Source organism: Pygocentrus nattereri, chromosome 23 (assembly GCF_015220715.1).
Source record: "Pygocentrus nattereri isolate fPygNat1 chromosome 23, fPygNat1.pri, whole genome shotgun sequence".
Taxonomy (NCBI): Eukaryota; Metazoa; Chordata; class Actinopteri; order Characiformes; family Serrasalmidae; genus Pygocentrus; species Pygocentrus nattereri.
The window spans coordinates 7,810,725-7,827,719 of record NC_051233.1 but is presented as its reverse complement, the minus strand read 5'-3'; the positions used below and the strand labels follow the sequence as shown (position 1 = coordinate 7,827,719).

General features: G+C 39.7%; 1 protein-coding gene across 1 annotated transcript in view; it reads right to left on the bottom strand.

Annotated features, from left to right (window-relative positions):
* Nucleotides 1–16,995, bottom strand: part of nup214 (nucleoporin 214) — an 83,379-nt gene that overhangs the window by 26,549 nt on the left and 39,835 nt on the right. Inside the window, exons 25-27 of the mRNA XM_017702901.2 lie at nt 13,316–13,382; nt 8,019–8,094; nt 6,061–7,593 (exon numbers count right to left, since the gene is read on the bottom strand). Coding sequence (XP_017558390.2) covers nt 6,061–7,593; nt 8,019–8,094; nt 13,316–13,382 — 1,676 coding nt within the window. The remainder of the gene's footprint in view (nt 1–6,060; nt 7,594–8,018; nt 8,095–13,315; nt 13,383–16,995) is intronic.

Below are 16,995 nucleotides of genomic sequence, written 5' to 3'. Positions count from 1 at the left end.
GCGCTGGGCTTCGGCAGGGTTATGCCTTGTCTCCACTCCTGTTCGTGATATTCATGGTCAGGGTGTCACGGCGTAGCCAAGGTCAGGACGGCATTATATATGGAGGGTGGCGTCTCTAATATTTGCAGACAATGTTGTTCTTTTGGCTGAATCACATGGATGACTCCAGCTCTCACTGGAGCGGCCTGCAGCTGAGTGTGAAGCAGTTGGTATGCACATCAACACCTCCAAGTCTGAGTCCATGGTCTTAGCCCGGAAAAAGATAGCATGCCCACTCTAGGTAAGGGGAAAGGACATGCCCCAGGTGGAGGAGTTTAAGTATCTCGGGGTCTCGTTCACGAGTCATGGGAAGAGGCATCATGAGATCAGCCGAAGGCTAGGACAGACGGCAGCAGTAATGCGGTCAATGTACCGGACTGTAGTGGTATAGAGGGAGCTGAGCCATAAGGCAAAGCTCTCTGTTTACTGGTCGGTCTACATCCCGACCCTCACCTATGGTCATAAGCTGTGGGTAATGACCGAAAGAATGAGATTGCGAATACAAGTGGCGGAAATGAGCTTTCTTCGCAGGGTGGTGGGCTACACTCTATTCGATAGGGTGAACTTGGCCATCCAGGAGGAGCGGATTAGAGCCGCTATTCCTCTGCATTGAGAAGAGCCAGCTGAGGTGGTTCGGACATCTAATTCGGATGCCCCCTGGACGCCTCCTGGTGGGGGTGTACCAGGCACGGCCTACCGGGATGAGTAGCGCTGATTTGCAGTCTGCGCCATCTAATCACCTCTTAAGTGTTGTCTATCTTTGAGCTCAACATTATCTATTCCCAGGACAACACTGAAGTGAATGAGTTTATGATTCATCTTCTGTCTTTGTGGATATACTTGTGTTTCACTTCCATCTGTCATCTGACATTACCAACACCCTGCATGGTGTCTAGAGCATAACAGATAATAAGAAAACAGCCAAATGAAATTCTTTTAACATTAATGTCAATGGGTGCACAGAAAGTGCTTTAAATGGCTAGCAGTGAATCTTTTTCAGCAGCACTCAGATATTTGCACTGTGCTAGGACTGCATTCACTCAACGTATTTGCTCCTTCCTTGAAATGTCATTACAGAGTTGCGGAGGGTTACTACTGAGCATTTTGGTTCATAAAATAAACAGCAGGTTACTGGCTTTAAATAACTGTGCAATTGCCTTCAGAATGAAATGAGGAAAAACGAATGATCCTCAGAATAATGAAAGAGTGTGAATACTGTTCACTCAATGCCTAAATATAACATTATAAACCTACAAATTATAAATTAGACATACAATTAGCCATCAGTAACATTGAGTTTGTGATAATTAAAAAAAAGAAAAAGCAATTTATAATGCTCTGTAACGTTCATATGATCCACACAGTCACTACGACAGACTGTAATACACTACAGGAAGTGTAGGGATGTGATGTTTTAATTAGCTGACTTGAATGATAATCAATAAATGAATTTACACTCAACGAAAATGGTGCTTTAACAGAACTATAAACACTCAAAGAACCCACTTCATGATTAAAATGTTCTTTGCCTCATAAATTCATGGAAAATGTGCATGAATGCGCTACAGAAGGTCCTGAATAGAACCTTTTTGAAAAGCGTTCTTCTGTTGTTACGGTGTCAAGCTTGTATCAATAGAACCGTTTTGAGTGCTATTTAAAACTTATTCTTGAAAAGGTTCTATATAAAACCATCTACAGCACATTCTCCATCAATCTAAAGAACCCTTTCATGATGCAAAGAACCCTTTAATCATGCAAAGGGTTCTTTAAGTGTTCATAGTTCTAGACAGAACCATTTTCTTCTCTAAAAAACCCTTTGAAGCACCTTTTTAAAAAGTGTATTATAAAGAAAATGCTTAAACTGAATCATGCCTTATCCAGTATAAGATGTGATGTTTTTAAGCTTCCTATCTGGGCGTGCCGAGGCTATTTGGTTAAATAAACAAGTGACTGAGTCTCATTAGTATGTGACTGGGTCAATGTTTTACTAGAGAACAGGAGTAATTTAATAAATGCTGACCCACCCAGGAATCTACTAGCCAGCTAGAGGGTGTTTCTCCAAGCCTTGTCCATTCTGATCAGATTTGAGTGCTCTGATTATTTTGGCCTGATTAAGTACCACAGTACAGGCCAAATGTGTTTAGGCTGTAATATATGGAACCAAAACTAATTCTGTAACTAATCTGATCCGAAATATCACAGATGTCCTTGTAACACAACACAATCTATGGCAAAGTGTCTGTGACCTAACATACAAGTAGTTGGCCAAGAGTAAGTCCTATTTTAAGTAGTCTAAAGCTTTTTTTGAGTGGGATTAGTATCACCTGGGAACGTGCTGCAATTTGAGTGATTACTGATGAGCTCGTGATTTTAATCTAGTATGAATCTGCCATGTCCGTTGTTTTTACAAATCTGTAATAATGACCTCATATAATTCTCCAAACTCTGAGCTCCTTAGTAATAGTAATCCTGCTTGAATCAATCTCAGTAATGTAATAACAAAACCAGGTAAGCTGAAGTCAGCTTTCTATTCACCAGCTTCTTGTTAGAATTTTCCTGTTCCCCCTTAAATGGTGCAGCAGCTACTGAATTGTAGTGACTTCACCATTAATGGGAAAATTCGAGCAAGACGCTGAAGAGTAAGAAGTCGTCTTCAGGTTTGAAGAAAACATCTTTTATTTCCTTTGTGAGGACGAGGCTATCAGCTAAAATGCAGCTCTGTTTGACCCTTAATCAGTTATCAATTAATCAATAAAGTTCATGACAAAAATACAGTTTCGGGTGAGGGCTGAATGGCAAGGTAAAGGATCTGAAATATAGAAGTTCCTCTCAAAAGGCAGTGCATTGTCTGTCTTGCTGGGCGGCATTTGTTAAGTTGAATGAACCCACTCTACTAGCTTAATAACAGTTTATAAGTCAATCAGCTTCACAACGTGTTGTTACTGTTCTGAAGTGTGGCACTGTCTCATAATGCTGACATAAATGTAGGCACGATGATGTTTCGTTGTTTTGTTGTGTGAGAAAAAATAAAACAATTAAAAATAAAGCTGCTGGCTAGATTTTCATTATATAGGATAGTACAATAATAATTATTGTTTTCATTAAGTGATTAAAATGAAAACATTTTATTCAGAGTGGTTTAGAGTGAAATGCTCTGTTCTACAGAAACTTAAGGAGTTAGAATTATTCACAGTGGTGGTGATAGGAACCAGACGTCCACCACTAAAAGCTCTCTCATAGAAAGGTATTCCATGAAATGGTAATGAACACTGCCTGATGTCAGAGGAATTGTTTTAATGAGTTTTATGAAACATTTTTGACCTAAAACTTATCTTTAAAGACACATTCAATGTGGAAGCATACCTGCAGGATATTAGGAGGCAAAATAGAGAGAAAATGTATTATTTCAGATTTCCCACTATGCTACCATAAACAACATTCCATATAAAACTCAGAAGACATGTGTAGGTTCACTGGTGGCTTTGGACAGTAAATAAAATGGTTACAGTCATGGCGACCACTGGTTCCCATCACCACCAATGTAAAGAAATCTGAGTCAGATGCAAATTTGCACCGGAAATAAATACATGGCATCTTTATGGTCAGTGAATTAATATTACAAATCTGAAAGCTAACACATGCTTCCTCTTCAGATCTGCATAATATTTCAATTAGCGAAATTCTTCAGAGGGCAGAATGTGACCTACGAGCTGAAAACAAACAGGTGGAAAGTAAAGGTCCATTCCACAGTCTCAGTGAGAGCCCAGATCGGAAGCTGATCAGGCTCCGAGTCTGTTGGGCACAGATCAGCTGTTTCGTTGGGTGACCCACCCAGCAGCCTAATGCTGCCCAGAGAATTCTGGGAATTTGTGGGAATGGTAGAGCTTGTCAGAACACAGCCCACGCCCTCAGATTAAACACCCGCTGGTGCCCCTGAGATAATGTCCCCAGCTGCCACCCAGTGAGAAGACCCTGGCACCTGCTGACCTCATATAGCCTGGATTCCAAGGCATTCACTTTCTGTTTAGCATGTAAATAACTTTCCGTCTTGAATTTGGCATATTTAAAATCATAAAATTAATGAAAAGAACTCTGGACAACTACCTATATAGCCACAAATAATATCTACTATGCTGTGTCCTAACACTTATATAACACTTGTTATATTTTGCTTATAACATTTTCTGATTAAAAAATTAATTTATTGCAGGATAAATTATATAACATATCGTGATTCGTTTTAACCAAAAATTACAATGAAATTTTACTTTGCTATTACTCATACACCTCAATGCACATTTAATTGTATGATTAATGCACTGGTACTGTTCTGTTTATTAAATAAAAAGTGGCCTTTGCAAAAGTTATGGCAAACTCATTATTTTATGTTTTATTTTGATCAATATGTTAATATAATATTAATATAATAGCAACAGTAAACAGAAACTGTATAACAAAATTTCTCTGTAGAGAAATCAAAATACTAAACTAAACTCAAACACTACTACCCTACAGGAAGAAATATAGTCATATCAAAAATCTCATTGCCTTTTTTTGTTTCATTTTTCATACAATCGGAAATCACCAGCATCTCTGCACATTGTATGAACATTTCACAATGAATGAACCAACAGAAATGGTCTACAATTATTTCCAATAAAATCTTTTTTCTGCATTACTAAAGATGTTTCACAGCATTAATGCATTTTCCTAGTTTAATCTGTCAAACCACTTGTAGTAGTGCAGGCCGAAGCCCAACTGCAGCGCGCAGTATGTTGCCATTAAGGTAGGATTTTATCGTTACTTATTACTTATCGATACCCTTATTGATACTACTATGCATAATTTGGTAAATTAAAATATAGACACGACATGAAAAGATGTAAAAAAATTAAATAAATAAATATTAAAAATTAGAAAATGAAAAACCATGAAATGGCTCTATCCATCTCATTACAGTTGAAAAATATAAAAAAGTAATTAGATGTTACTGATTTCTGCTATGCTTGCTATCGATTTTGAATTCAGTATAGACTTAGTTTAATATTACTACTTTCCCCGATAAGCTGATTTAAGCTTTCAAAATACTCTTTTAATGCTAAAAACGTTATCTGTTACGGACATTTAGACTAAACTACCAGCAGTTTTAGCATAAGGTTGAAGATGGCTTCCTATTTGCCAGCGTCTTGTTAGAAATTTCCTGTTTTACCTTAAGTGGTGCAGCATTTATTATAATGTGTCCAACCAGCAGATTCAAAGTAGTGCCATTTGACGGAACAGCCATTTGAGAATGCCAGCTATGCAGAAAATTAACATTACATAAATACTGACAGTAGCACTGTTTGTCCAGGAGCTTACCAAAGTTTTGGCACTGACCAAGGTACCAATTTAATACTGGTTCTCAATGACTACGCCTACCTATGTCTCAATTTATTTAACACCAATGTACAGAGTCCTGAAATATAATTTACAAGCACAAAACATTGCGCTGATGACAGCAGTCTCAGTAACATCAGCACTGAACCAGCAGACTATACTAGTCAGTGCAGAGGCAGAACTACAGATAAATAAACGAGTAGCAAACTAACAAAAGCAACAGCTTGGTGGAGCTCCAGTTCCCCTTGAGTGCCTCCACTGTCACAAGAATCAACAAATGGAAACAGTGTTCACCCTGTGGAAATGACATGATTTTCATGTTCTGCGATCATGTGATGAAAATAATGCTGTTGAATTACTGAAAACAATAAGTACTTTCTGATGAAGCTTATTTTGTCCAATCTTATAGCTACAACAAAATGCACTGCTTTATAAAAGAAAAGAAAATCTTCTTTTAGGATACAATTTGAGCAAATAAGACAATTAATTGCAAATAACTGCTCAAAATAATGTGACTGTGATTTTTCTGCTTGACAACCCTATTCAACATATAAGTTGACTTTTTTCCTACTTTCAGATGATAATTTCAGAGATTTTGCTATGACAGTGAGAATTTATAGATATACAGTTAAACAATGTCCTTACCGGCTGGTTGTCCAAACCCAAACCCAGATGACGTGGTAGTGGTGGTGCTGCCACCAAATAACGACCCCTGTCCGAATCCGCTGCTTTGCTGCCCGAATGCTGGAGCACTGCTCTGCCCAAAGAGGTTTGTCCCAGCGCTGGTTCCAGAGCTGGTGCTGCTGGCTCCAAAAGAGAAGGAGCTAGCACTGCTGGTATTGGAAGATCCAAACAGTCCTCCTCCTCCAGCACTGGAGGCTGGTGTGTTAGCTGCTGCGTTCGCTGTCTGTCCAAACCCTGAACCAGTCCCGAAAGTTGACTGGCCGAAAGTGAAGCCAGAGGCCGAGCCAGCAGCCGCTGCAGGCTGTCCAAAACCACCAGTGGCGATCTGCCCGAAAGCGGGCTTTCCGAAACCAGAAGTTGTAGAGGCTGCTCCGAAGGTAGAGGAACCAAATGTTAGGGTAGAAGTAGCGGTGGTAGGTTGCCCGAAAATTGAAGCAGGGGCTTGAGCAGTGGTGCTTGGTGCTAACGGAGTGACTGTAGTGGAAGATGGTACAGCTATTACAGCTGTGCTAATCACTGGGGTGAAGCTAGTGACGGACAGAGTTGTACCAGTGGTAGTAGCAACTGGTGGGGCAAAGATGGAGCCTGGTGTTGTTGAAGGTGCAGCTGTGGTTGTCACTGCTGTTGGGGCTGGTGGAGCCTGTTCAAGACTAACACTAGCTGTTGGTGTAGGTGTGGGTTTAGCCTCTGGTACAGACGGTTCCACTGAAGCTGTTGGTTCTGTAGGTGGCGTAGCAGAAGACGGAGGTATTGGTGTTACACTGAAAGTTGCCGTAACTTGGGTTAACAATTTTTCTCCGGTTGATGCTGGAATCTCTGGTTGAGCAGGTGCAGGCACAGGTACTTCACTGACGGACACTGGGGATGGTGTGGATTCAGCCGGAGGTTCAAGGCTTGGTTCTGATGGACGTTCTACAGGGGTTACGACTGGGGCTGTCACTGGTTCTGGTGGAGGTGGAGGCGCCCGAGGTTGATCAGCTGAAGCGGGAAGCGGAGCAGCTAGGAGGCTGCTGAAGGAGGCAACAACAGAAGAAGGTGTAGCTGGCTTGGCGATTGAAGGTGCTGCACATTCAGGTGGTTTACAAACGCTACTTGTGGCAGGAACTCCAAGCGGTGTGGAGACATCTGCTGACGTACCATCTGGATCTGAACCATTGCTGGAAGCTGTTAGTTTTGGCAGGGAGATAAATGTGAATGGAGCAGATCCATTGCCAGGCACTCCAAAGGTAAAACTTTTTGGAGGTTCCTTAACCTCCTCACCCAGTCCAACTCTCAGGTCAGAAAAGGGGCCCAGGGTTTCTAAGGGGCTGCGCTGAGCTTTAGGGAGCTGGAAGGAAGGTGCCGGTTTGACTGGTTCACTCATGCTAGGTGGCTGAACAGATGCAGAAGGGGCTGGTTTTTGGGTGAGGGGGAAAGCAGTCTCTGGGGGAGCAAATGTCATTTTCCCTGTGTTGCTGCTGAAGGGGAACTTGTTTGCTTGGTTTGGATCTTTACCTATAAAATAATGGAGACCGAGATAAATGGCAGCAAAGACACACACTAATAATACTTACACACTCCAGGATTCAAATAATGACATCTAACTGTCTGCTGCACAGTTATCACAGCATCACAACAGGCAGTTCATGCTCAAACACCCTCCAAGAAAGCAAAGTTAAAATAATTCGACAAAGCAGAGTTTACTAAAATTCCACCACAGCAATATAAAAGACTCATCGCAACTTATCGCAGACTTTATACTGTAATTTAGTTTTAAATGACAGAATTTTTCAATACTCGTAGTAGTGTTGAAGTAATTAAAATAAATCATTAAAGCACCAAATTCTGATAGCATTGTTCAGTGCTGCTTATTAGACTTTTGCTTATTTAGATTTTTGTTTGAATGGTCATATTTTGAACAACAGAATGGAAAAACTTACCAAACACAAAAGTCTGTGGGGACGCCGCGCTCTCTGAGACCGGCAGAGGGACCTTTACTGCAGTCTGAGTGGAATTCTGGGGTGAAAAGTAGTAACATTAATTTAAAATATATAAAAATAATAATAATAATAATAATAGCAACAACAACAACACAAATAGATAAACACATAGCTAAATATATAATTTGCTTATACACTGATATATGAGATAATTTAGGTAATAAAAAATAAAATATTAATAATAATAATAGACAGTCAGAAGGGTACATAGATGGATCGATATACAGTCATATGCAAAGGTTTGGGTGCCCCTGGTCAAACTCTTTAATTAATAAAAAACTATTCTAAATTAAAACAAGTTAACACATCCTCTACAGAAACCACACTTCTGCACAATTCAATGTATAATTACTGTTTAATTGGTGAATTTCTTTTACATATATATTTATTTTATATTCATATACAAAAAAATATGGCCTAGGCAAAAGTTACAGTAAAATAAGCAAAAAAATTCTCTGCAGAAAATGTCTAAACAACAACAATAATCATAACAATAATAATAGTAACAATAATAACAGTATGAAGAAACTAACAGATATTGATAAATTCTTACACTAACAAAAAAGTTTGCTACATATTATAACCTATCAACATATATATTGTATTCAATATAAGAAAAAAAATCAAACAAAATAATAAACAACAACAATAATAATACATAATAAATAATTAATTTTTTTTTTAAAACCTTCCTCTTCAAACCTTCCTCTTTCAACCACCCAGTGGGCTCTCTGGACACAAATGTTGCATGAGAGGACAAAGACGGGGAAAAAAAAATCCCTCTCTTTATTAACAAACAATTATATAAATGATATATTAACGCATATACAGGCTATTTAATGCTGCCAGCGCTGATGTTACAAAAAAACCCACAGAACAACAAACAAACAAAGCAAATGCATAAAACCTTTTGGGGAAAGAAATCAGGAGTGTAACAAGGCATTGCGATATTGTGTGCACTGTGGAGAACAGACACTTACTATTTTAACTATTTAATTATTTTTACTGAATTTAGTTTTACAAGCTTATACAACGGCACTGTTCGAGCATCAAGTTTGCAGATGAACAGCCCTAAACAGCATCCAGTGAACTGTAGAATTTTGCTTCATTCCAATGTTCCTCAAAACATTGTGAGAACAATAACTGAGAACAGAGTTTAGAGAATCGAATCCAACTGTGGGCTGAAAGTACCGTTACAGGCCTGGTAGAAAACCACCCACTGGATGTTTTGGATACAAATTTCTCAGGGGCAGGGGTGTTGGAGGACCCAGCCCTCTCTCTTTATTAAGCTTTGTGCGGTGGGCGAAGTTGTCGGATGTTTGACTCTGCTGCTGGAATTTCAGATGGCTCTGGGGCATTTCACAGTATTGTACCGGTGTCTCCTTACGCTCCATATGACAGATGCCACCTCTGCAGCTTTCTGTTCCACAGACGCAGCTTTTAAAATGAGCACTACTCAACTATGCATGAAGAAAAACATGCATGTGGCCATTTGGTCTCTGATACGACTTATATGAACTGTTTGTGGCCGATACCTAGACCAGTTTTGAGGGGCTAAACATTCTGATAATGAATCATTTTATTTGGAACTACACCAATTTTATTTTTATCATAACATTCTACCAAAACAAGGTACTAAACTCTCAGTGGGCCAGTCCTCCTCTTGTCACTGGGGTGGTTCCCTCAAGGGTACATCTCAGTACCTTTAGTCAGGGAACATAACTGAACCATAATCCACTGAAATTATATTTTCCAAGTTATAATGTACTTTTCACCTGGACATACCGATTTAAGGTCCATATTTGGACCACTGTTGTACTTCTGAGGGCACGTTTACATTGTGTATACCTTGATGAACAACAAAAAAAATGTACCTGCACAAAACTTTTATTTCTAACACTCATCATGAGAGGAGGACGCCCAACAAAGCTACGATAAACTCAATGGAAAGACACCCCCAGGGGTTCCAGAGAGGTGGGGAGGATGAGCGCCCCAGTCTGACGGACACAATGGCAACAGGTAATGGACAAACAACTATGAGCAAGCAGTGTACATGTGGTAAAGTCTGCAAGAATATCCACGGCTTGAAAATCTACCAAGCGAAGATGATGTGTTTGTTGGGAGCAGGAGCAACACAGTGTACAGGTGTTCAACCTGGTGAGACGCAGGAGGAGCCTGGCCCAGAGTCACCCCATAGTGCCCGGAACCTCCATGTGCTGTCGACTAATCCCCCAAGCATCAAGTCAGCCCGGAGGCGGATTAAATGGCCTGCAGCTACCATGACTTCACTGTGGAAGCCGTTTGACCACGATGTCGACCAAATTCTGGAGGCAATAGCGAAGGGATAGGCTGACCGGAAACTTCAAGCCATGATGACGATCATTGACAGCATTGCAGCTGAACGGTTTGGCAAGCAGGAGGAGAAAAGCTTCAGAACATCTCACACAAAGAACCAGAGAGCTGTGAAGATCCACAACATCAGGAAGGAGATGAAAGCTCTGAAGTCCCAGCACAAGGGGGCGGGAGAAGAGGAATGCATTGGCCTAGCCCAGTTAATGAGGCATCTTACGGAAGAAGATCAGGGTTCTCCGCCATGCAGAGTGGCATCGGAGGTGGCAAAGTGAATGTAGCACAAAGAGCTTCGTTGCTTCATTTGAAAGCTGAAACCTTGAGTGCTGAGCCCCATTTTATCCACTTCTAGAGATTCTGGTCCTTTTGATATTTGTGAAGACATTATAGTGGCTGAGACAATGCCAATTCATCATCATGGCTGTAGTCATGCAAGACATATATCGAACAGTGTGAATAAAGTAACGCTGCATCATCATATTCTGGAAATAATGTTTGGTGTGCAAGACATCGCCAGTCACACATGTGAGTTAATATACTGTCACACAAATAAACTGCACAAATAAAACACACTTGGTGTGTAAAGGCCTCTAGAAGACCAACAAGTGCTTTCCAGTGCTGGGCATGAACCCACATGGAGAACAAGTAACTTAACCATGTATTTAAACAGCCCACTGCAAACGAAGAAAAGCACGGCTCAAAAACTTCGCTATCCTGAACTGCTCGTCTGTAATACTGTTCAAAACCTGACTATTCTCACTCTGTGTTGCGTGTAAAATGCAGAGGCTGTACAATAAACTGTCTGGATCAGTATTGGCTACTGTCAAAACAAACCTGCATCAAGGAGGTTTATAAGGGCTTCAATATATTTTTTATTTTTGTATGCCTACATTAACAATAAAAACAAACATATTCATTCATGTTTGTAGCCTTACTGAACAGTCAAACCTGTTCAGGGAATCCTGACTGTTCATAGACTGAAGCACCTCATGGACCTTACTCATATTTTGCAGGCTATAAATTCTCCACAAGGGGGCGCCATCAGTAGCCAAACTGTTTTTGATGCTTCATAAAAGCACATCAGCCTTAATTTTATTTACAATGTGCTGCATTAGTTGTAAAGTTATGTTTAATGGTAATTTGTTATTTAACCACGGTAAAGTTTTGTTTTAGATCCATCAGATCTGCCGGTCATAGTTAATCAGGGTGTGCCTCATACTGAGTTTCCCAGTGGCAAAACTATCCAAGGTTTCGCTCAGAAAGACTGCAAGCTTCAGTCAAAAAAAAGTCAGTAATTATAAGGAACTTCACTGATACTAATAAAACCCATCAAATGATATTAACACATTGGTTGGTCTTCTCTCTAAACGATGAAAGTTGAGCAACAAGAGTTCCCAATAAAATATCAACGCCAGTCTTGTACGCAGAAAAACAGCAGGTAAGTTTACATGCAAAGATTTTTGCAGAACTGATTGAATACATTCTGATTATATATTAAGACCAGTGGCGGACGAAGTACACAAGTCATGTACTTGAGTTAAAGTAGAGATACCCAAGGTCAAATATTACTCTAGTAAAAGTAGAAGTTCCTCCCTTTAGATCTCCACTAGAGTACAAGTACAAAAGTATTTGCCTTCAAATGTACAAGTATTGAAAGTAAAAGTACTAATAGATTAATTATGACTCTGATGTCCTATTACTGTTTTTATAACAAGACTCTTGCTTTATTAAATCATTTTATGTGAAAGTACTCCAGTGTCACTCTTCGTAAACCAATCTTTTAATAGGATATCACTAATTAAGCACAAAACACTGAAGGCAAATAGTTTCCATTAGATAGAACCAATTGGCTCTGAAATAACTTTTTATGAACAAGCAAAGTTTCTGTTTAAGATTTATTTGCAAATTCGTTACAAGTTTAATAAAAACTTGTTTTAAACTCAGGATCACAAATGAGTTTTCTTTACTATATTGAATATGAAGGCCTCTGTTCATAAACATAAACTAGCCAAAACTACTATAAAATGAAAAAAGACGCGTCAGTCACGACTACATATGTTCATATTTCTATATTGTGCTCTATTTATACAAAGTTAGGTTAGTTCATCATTTATGTTGAACAGACTCTCCCAAAGTTTTACGCTGCTGCGCTGACGTTGAACCGTGTGCTGCACTGTATTGATATGACCAACAGGTCAAAACAAGCTTAAAACAAAGTGACCTCTGTGCCCTGATTGGTGCTCTTACTTTGTGTTTCTTTTGTTTTGATGTGTTATGTTTTTACACACACACAGAAACCAAAAGGAACAATAGATTTTGCAAAATGTAGTGGAGTAAAAAGTCAGATATTTGACTTTGAAATGTAGTGGAGTGAAAGTAAAGTTGTTACAAGTTGTTACAAAAATTACATTTACTTAGTTACTGTTCACCACTGATTAAGACTGAGGTGTTTGTGCTCACTCTACTCAACAACTTAATGTACACGTCACCATGGCGACGAGCATCAAGACAGTCCATTCGGAATGGTCTCAATCAGACCAGACCATTCCCACTGAGGCGTATACACGGACGTTTTCTATTCCGACTGAGCCATTAGTTGGATTATTAACACATTATTAGGTTGCGTTTATATGCGACTGCTGCTACTCTACAAAACAAGGAGAGATCTCTTTGCAAAAGCACCTCTAATGGCAAATCATAAGACTGCTTCAGAAAACAGATTAATTCTACACTTCATTTTGTTTTTAATTTACTGCTAGGGATGACAAACACTGCAACATGAAGACATTATTTGAAGCCTGATGTAAAAGGTTCAGTTAGAACCTCTGCTGAACACAGTATTCATCAGAATCAGATGTTTGTCATTACTGGCTAACAGTAGTACTCACCTTTTTGGCCTCCACGGTGGCCAGAACCTGCTGGACAACCTGAGCCGCAGGAGCAGGAACAGACGAGCTGCAGGAGAGACAGACAATACAGTTCAGTGTAATTAGCAGAACAGGTTAAATGTTTGAAGGTGAGATTCTGCAGAACATTAAAAGGGAACAAACTAGCTCAAAGCATGATATCCTTTGGTATTAAGTGATGCACGCAATCAAAGTCATTACATTTTGATGGAAGAGCACGTGAAAACATTTCTGGTTGAATGAATAATTAAAGCCACACACTAGTTTTTTTTTTTTTTTTGCTGGACTGGTCATCCAAGAATAGTCACTGTCCCTAACTGACTCACTGACTCTCCACGGTTGGAACAGTGTAGGCGATGGCATTTTGTTTTCTGTGGCTGCAACAACGTTAAAGGACAAAGTGGACTAATATTTCAGTAATGCAACACCGAATGCAGTGATGAACCACTCTTTGCACAGCAGTCATAAAATACGAGTTCCTTCTGTTCTAAAGATCGCTTAGCTGAGCAACACTTTTTTTTCAGTAATATTGATGGAAAATAGTTTCAATATGTTCATACGGCCACATCTGAATACTTATGGCAATTATGTTTACCAGAAAAGGCAGGAACAATACTGATAGATGAAGGTGGAGCGCACAAACTGTCATCTTGTGTGAATGAAGCCGAGGGAGGCCACACTGTTTCCACTAGGGCTCGAACCCATTTTCAACTATTGCCATACTAATACAAAAAAAGTCTGTTTTTATATGAATGTTCTGAACACTGATTTGAAACTCCAGCCACTCCTGCTTTTAGCCCAGGAATTAAGTACCTTGTGAGCGCCCAAAGGGTAACAGCCCATTCTACTAAAAAAGCTAACAAGCAGGTAGTTAAGAAGCACGTTGTGAAACAGCTGGAACTCTTTGTCGCTCTGTCTGGCACAAACAGAGACTGTCCAGGAGATATACTGAAAATACACCTGGAAAATACCTGTGGTTAAAAATAATGAAAAATGTCTACATTTGTCAATAATTCAGTCTCAAGTTTTTTTTTTCATGTACACGGACAGCATCCAGATGTTTTCCAAAAGCAGCTGAACTACAATTACTTTTTTCTTTCTTTCTTTTTTTTTTTTTATATAGCTCTTTGAATTTACACATAAAAATGAACTGCCCTTTTATGACTGACAGTAAGCCTGAAGCGTGTAATTTCTGCATGAGGCAAAGTATTAACTGTCACACCGGAAGAAGAAGGGGAAAAAAATGATGTGTTCTGAGGCATCTCCACTCTCGCTTAATATCTGGATGTTTAATGTAACGTATATAAAAAATATAATTTCTGTAAATGGAAAACACTCAAAAAAGAAACCACAGCCTTATTACAACAGAGAGGTTTTCAATAAACATACAAATCTCAATAGCACCTCCCACGGGCGTTACTGTTTGCATTCTACAGTCAGAAACCGTATAAATAGGGCAATAATGCATGAGCACATGTGCGCGCGCACACACACACACACACACACACACACACACACACACACACACACACACACACACACACACACACACACACAACAGATAAAAAAACAACAAAAAAAAAACCCCAAAACAAAACAAAAAAAAAAGCGACGCTACAAAACAGGGCCATGGTCCTTCGCGCTTTTGTACATATTGTGAGTAAAGCTAATTTGGAAACTGGCCCGGGGGGTGTTCCATCCAAATATTCACCACAACAGGGCCGGTCAGGAGTACAAAGCGTAATGAAGAGAGGAAGAAAACAGAGAGAGACAATAATGTAGCGCTGTATCACAGTACAAATGCCAATTTAATGGTAATATATTGTAAATAACACTGAGTTCTGACCCTACACACAAGTATATCAAAACAATTACTTCTGGGTCATTTTACATCAAATTTCCCTCGTTTCTTTGCTTTTATTTGATATTTGTCTTATACGTTGTAGACAGAAGGACCTCTACAGACATATATAGTGAAGTCAGGTACTGATGTTGGATGATGAGTTCTGGATCAACTGATCCCAAAGCTATTGGGCAAAGCTCTATATTTCAGTTTCCAAAACTGGAGTTCAAAAAAAAAGAATTAAAAGCTACAGAGAAAATAACAACCACAACCACTAACAACCACCTGGAAGACCTGGTAGACACCAAAACTGCCCCGATCAGATAAACAGCACTGAAATCTTTCATCTTTGAGAGAGGAGAAAATCAAGCTGCTTCAGATCTGAAAACATCCACAGGTGATTCTGTCCATCCTTCCGCTGTGAGAAGACCACTCAGTACCATCGGTCTGAAAGGATGTGTAGCTGTCAAGAACCTCACTGAACAATGGACTGACCACACCAGAGTCCAGACCTCAACATCACTGAATGTGTTTGATTACTTCAGAAAATGATCAGCTGGCTTCTAAGACTGAATTTTGGAGGTGTATCTGCAGATTCTTTGAGAAACTGAAAGTGAGTCTCCTGAATAGAATGGAAGCTGGAATAAGGTGGTGCCTGACTTTTGCACAGAACTGTTAAGAAGCAAAGTTCAGACACCAAATATATCTTGGCTGATCGGCCAGTTTCTCTTTAACAATCCTCATCAGTCTGTCCGTATGTGCTGCAATGCACAGCTTACTGAAACTAAATCTGTATGGGTAACACATCACTCCACTGATCAATACAGACGGGTAGAGGACATTAGGGGACAGCAGAGACTCAGACTGCACACATATAACATAAAACTACTTCTACTTTTATCATACGAAGCCTTAGCATTTCTCCTATTGCTTTTCTAAACCTCATGCACACCCCTCCTGCACACACACACACACACACACACACACACACACACACACACACACACAAAAAAGGGCAAATGACCCCAATTCTCCGTTCTTGACCTCAGAATAACTAGCATGCGGCTGGCTCATATCCAAAACAGCAAGGACACCACCGAATAGAACACTGCAGAGGTGACAGAAACTGTGAGGTGAAACAAACAAACAAATAAATAAAAAACAGGCTGCAACAGTCACTTCTCACTTATTGATCATGTGAACAAACAAGCCAGGATTCCAGTTAAACAGGACTAATCATCCAGACACATGCAGCTGATCAGTGCATCTTTAAGTACCTACGATATCCATGAAATGCTCAGGAACTCATATCGTTCAACACAATAGTAAAATGACTCATATGACAACAATAAAATATCATCAGAACGGCCACTTCCATCTGTGATACGCACATTTCCGACACTGTTTGGACAACTAGAAGCACTTTATCAGCTTCAGGGTTCAACGTTAATGGCTGACTGGCTCAGACTAACTTTTGATGTTTTTAGGGACAAACGATTCACAATTCACGAACAACATACTTAATATTGTCTTCAGGAGCTTTCACATTCAAACGCCACCTCGCTGTGGGAAAACGGCCCAATCCAGCTGTACTTGAAGATAGATTTAGCCAATCATGCTGCGTGTTGGTACTCAAGAGCCGCACAACCTACCAGGAATGATACCAATTTATTTCTTTAAAGCTACACTAAGCACATTTCGAGGATTTGGAGACCTCTCTGGTGGAAATGTGTAATTGCATGCAGTGAGTGGAAGAATATTTTTTTAACATGGGCTGTGCTCCAGATCCATTCCCAGAGCAGACGAATCTCACGATTCA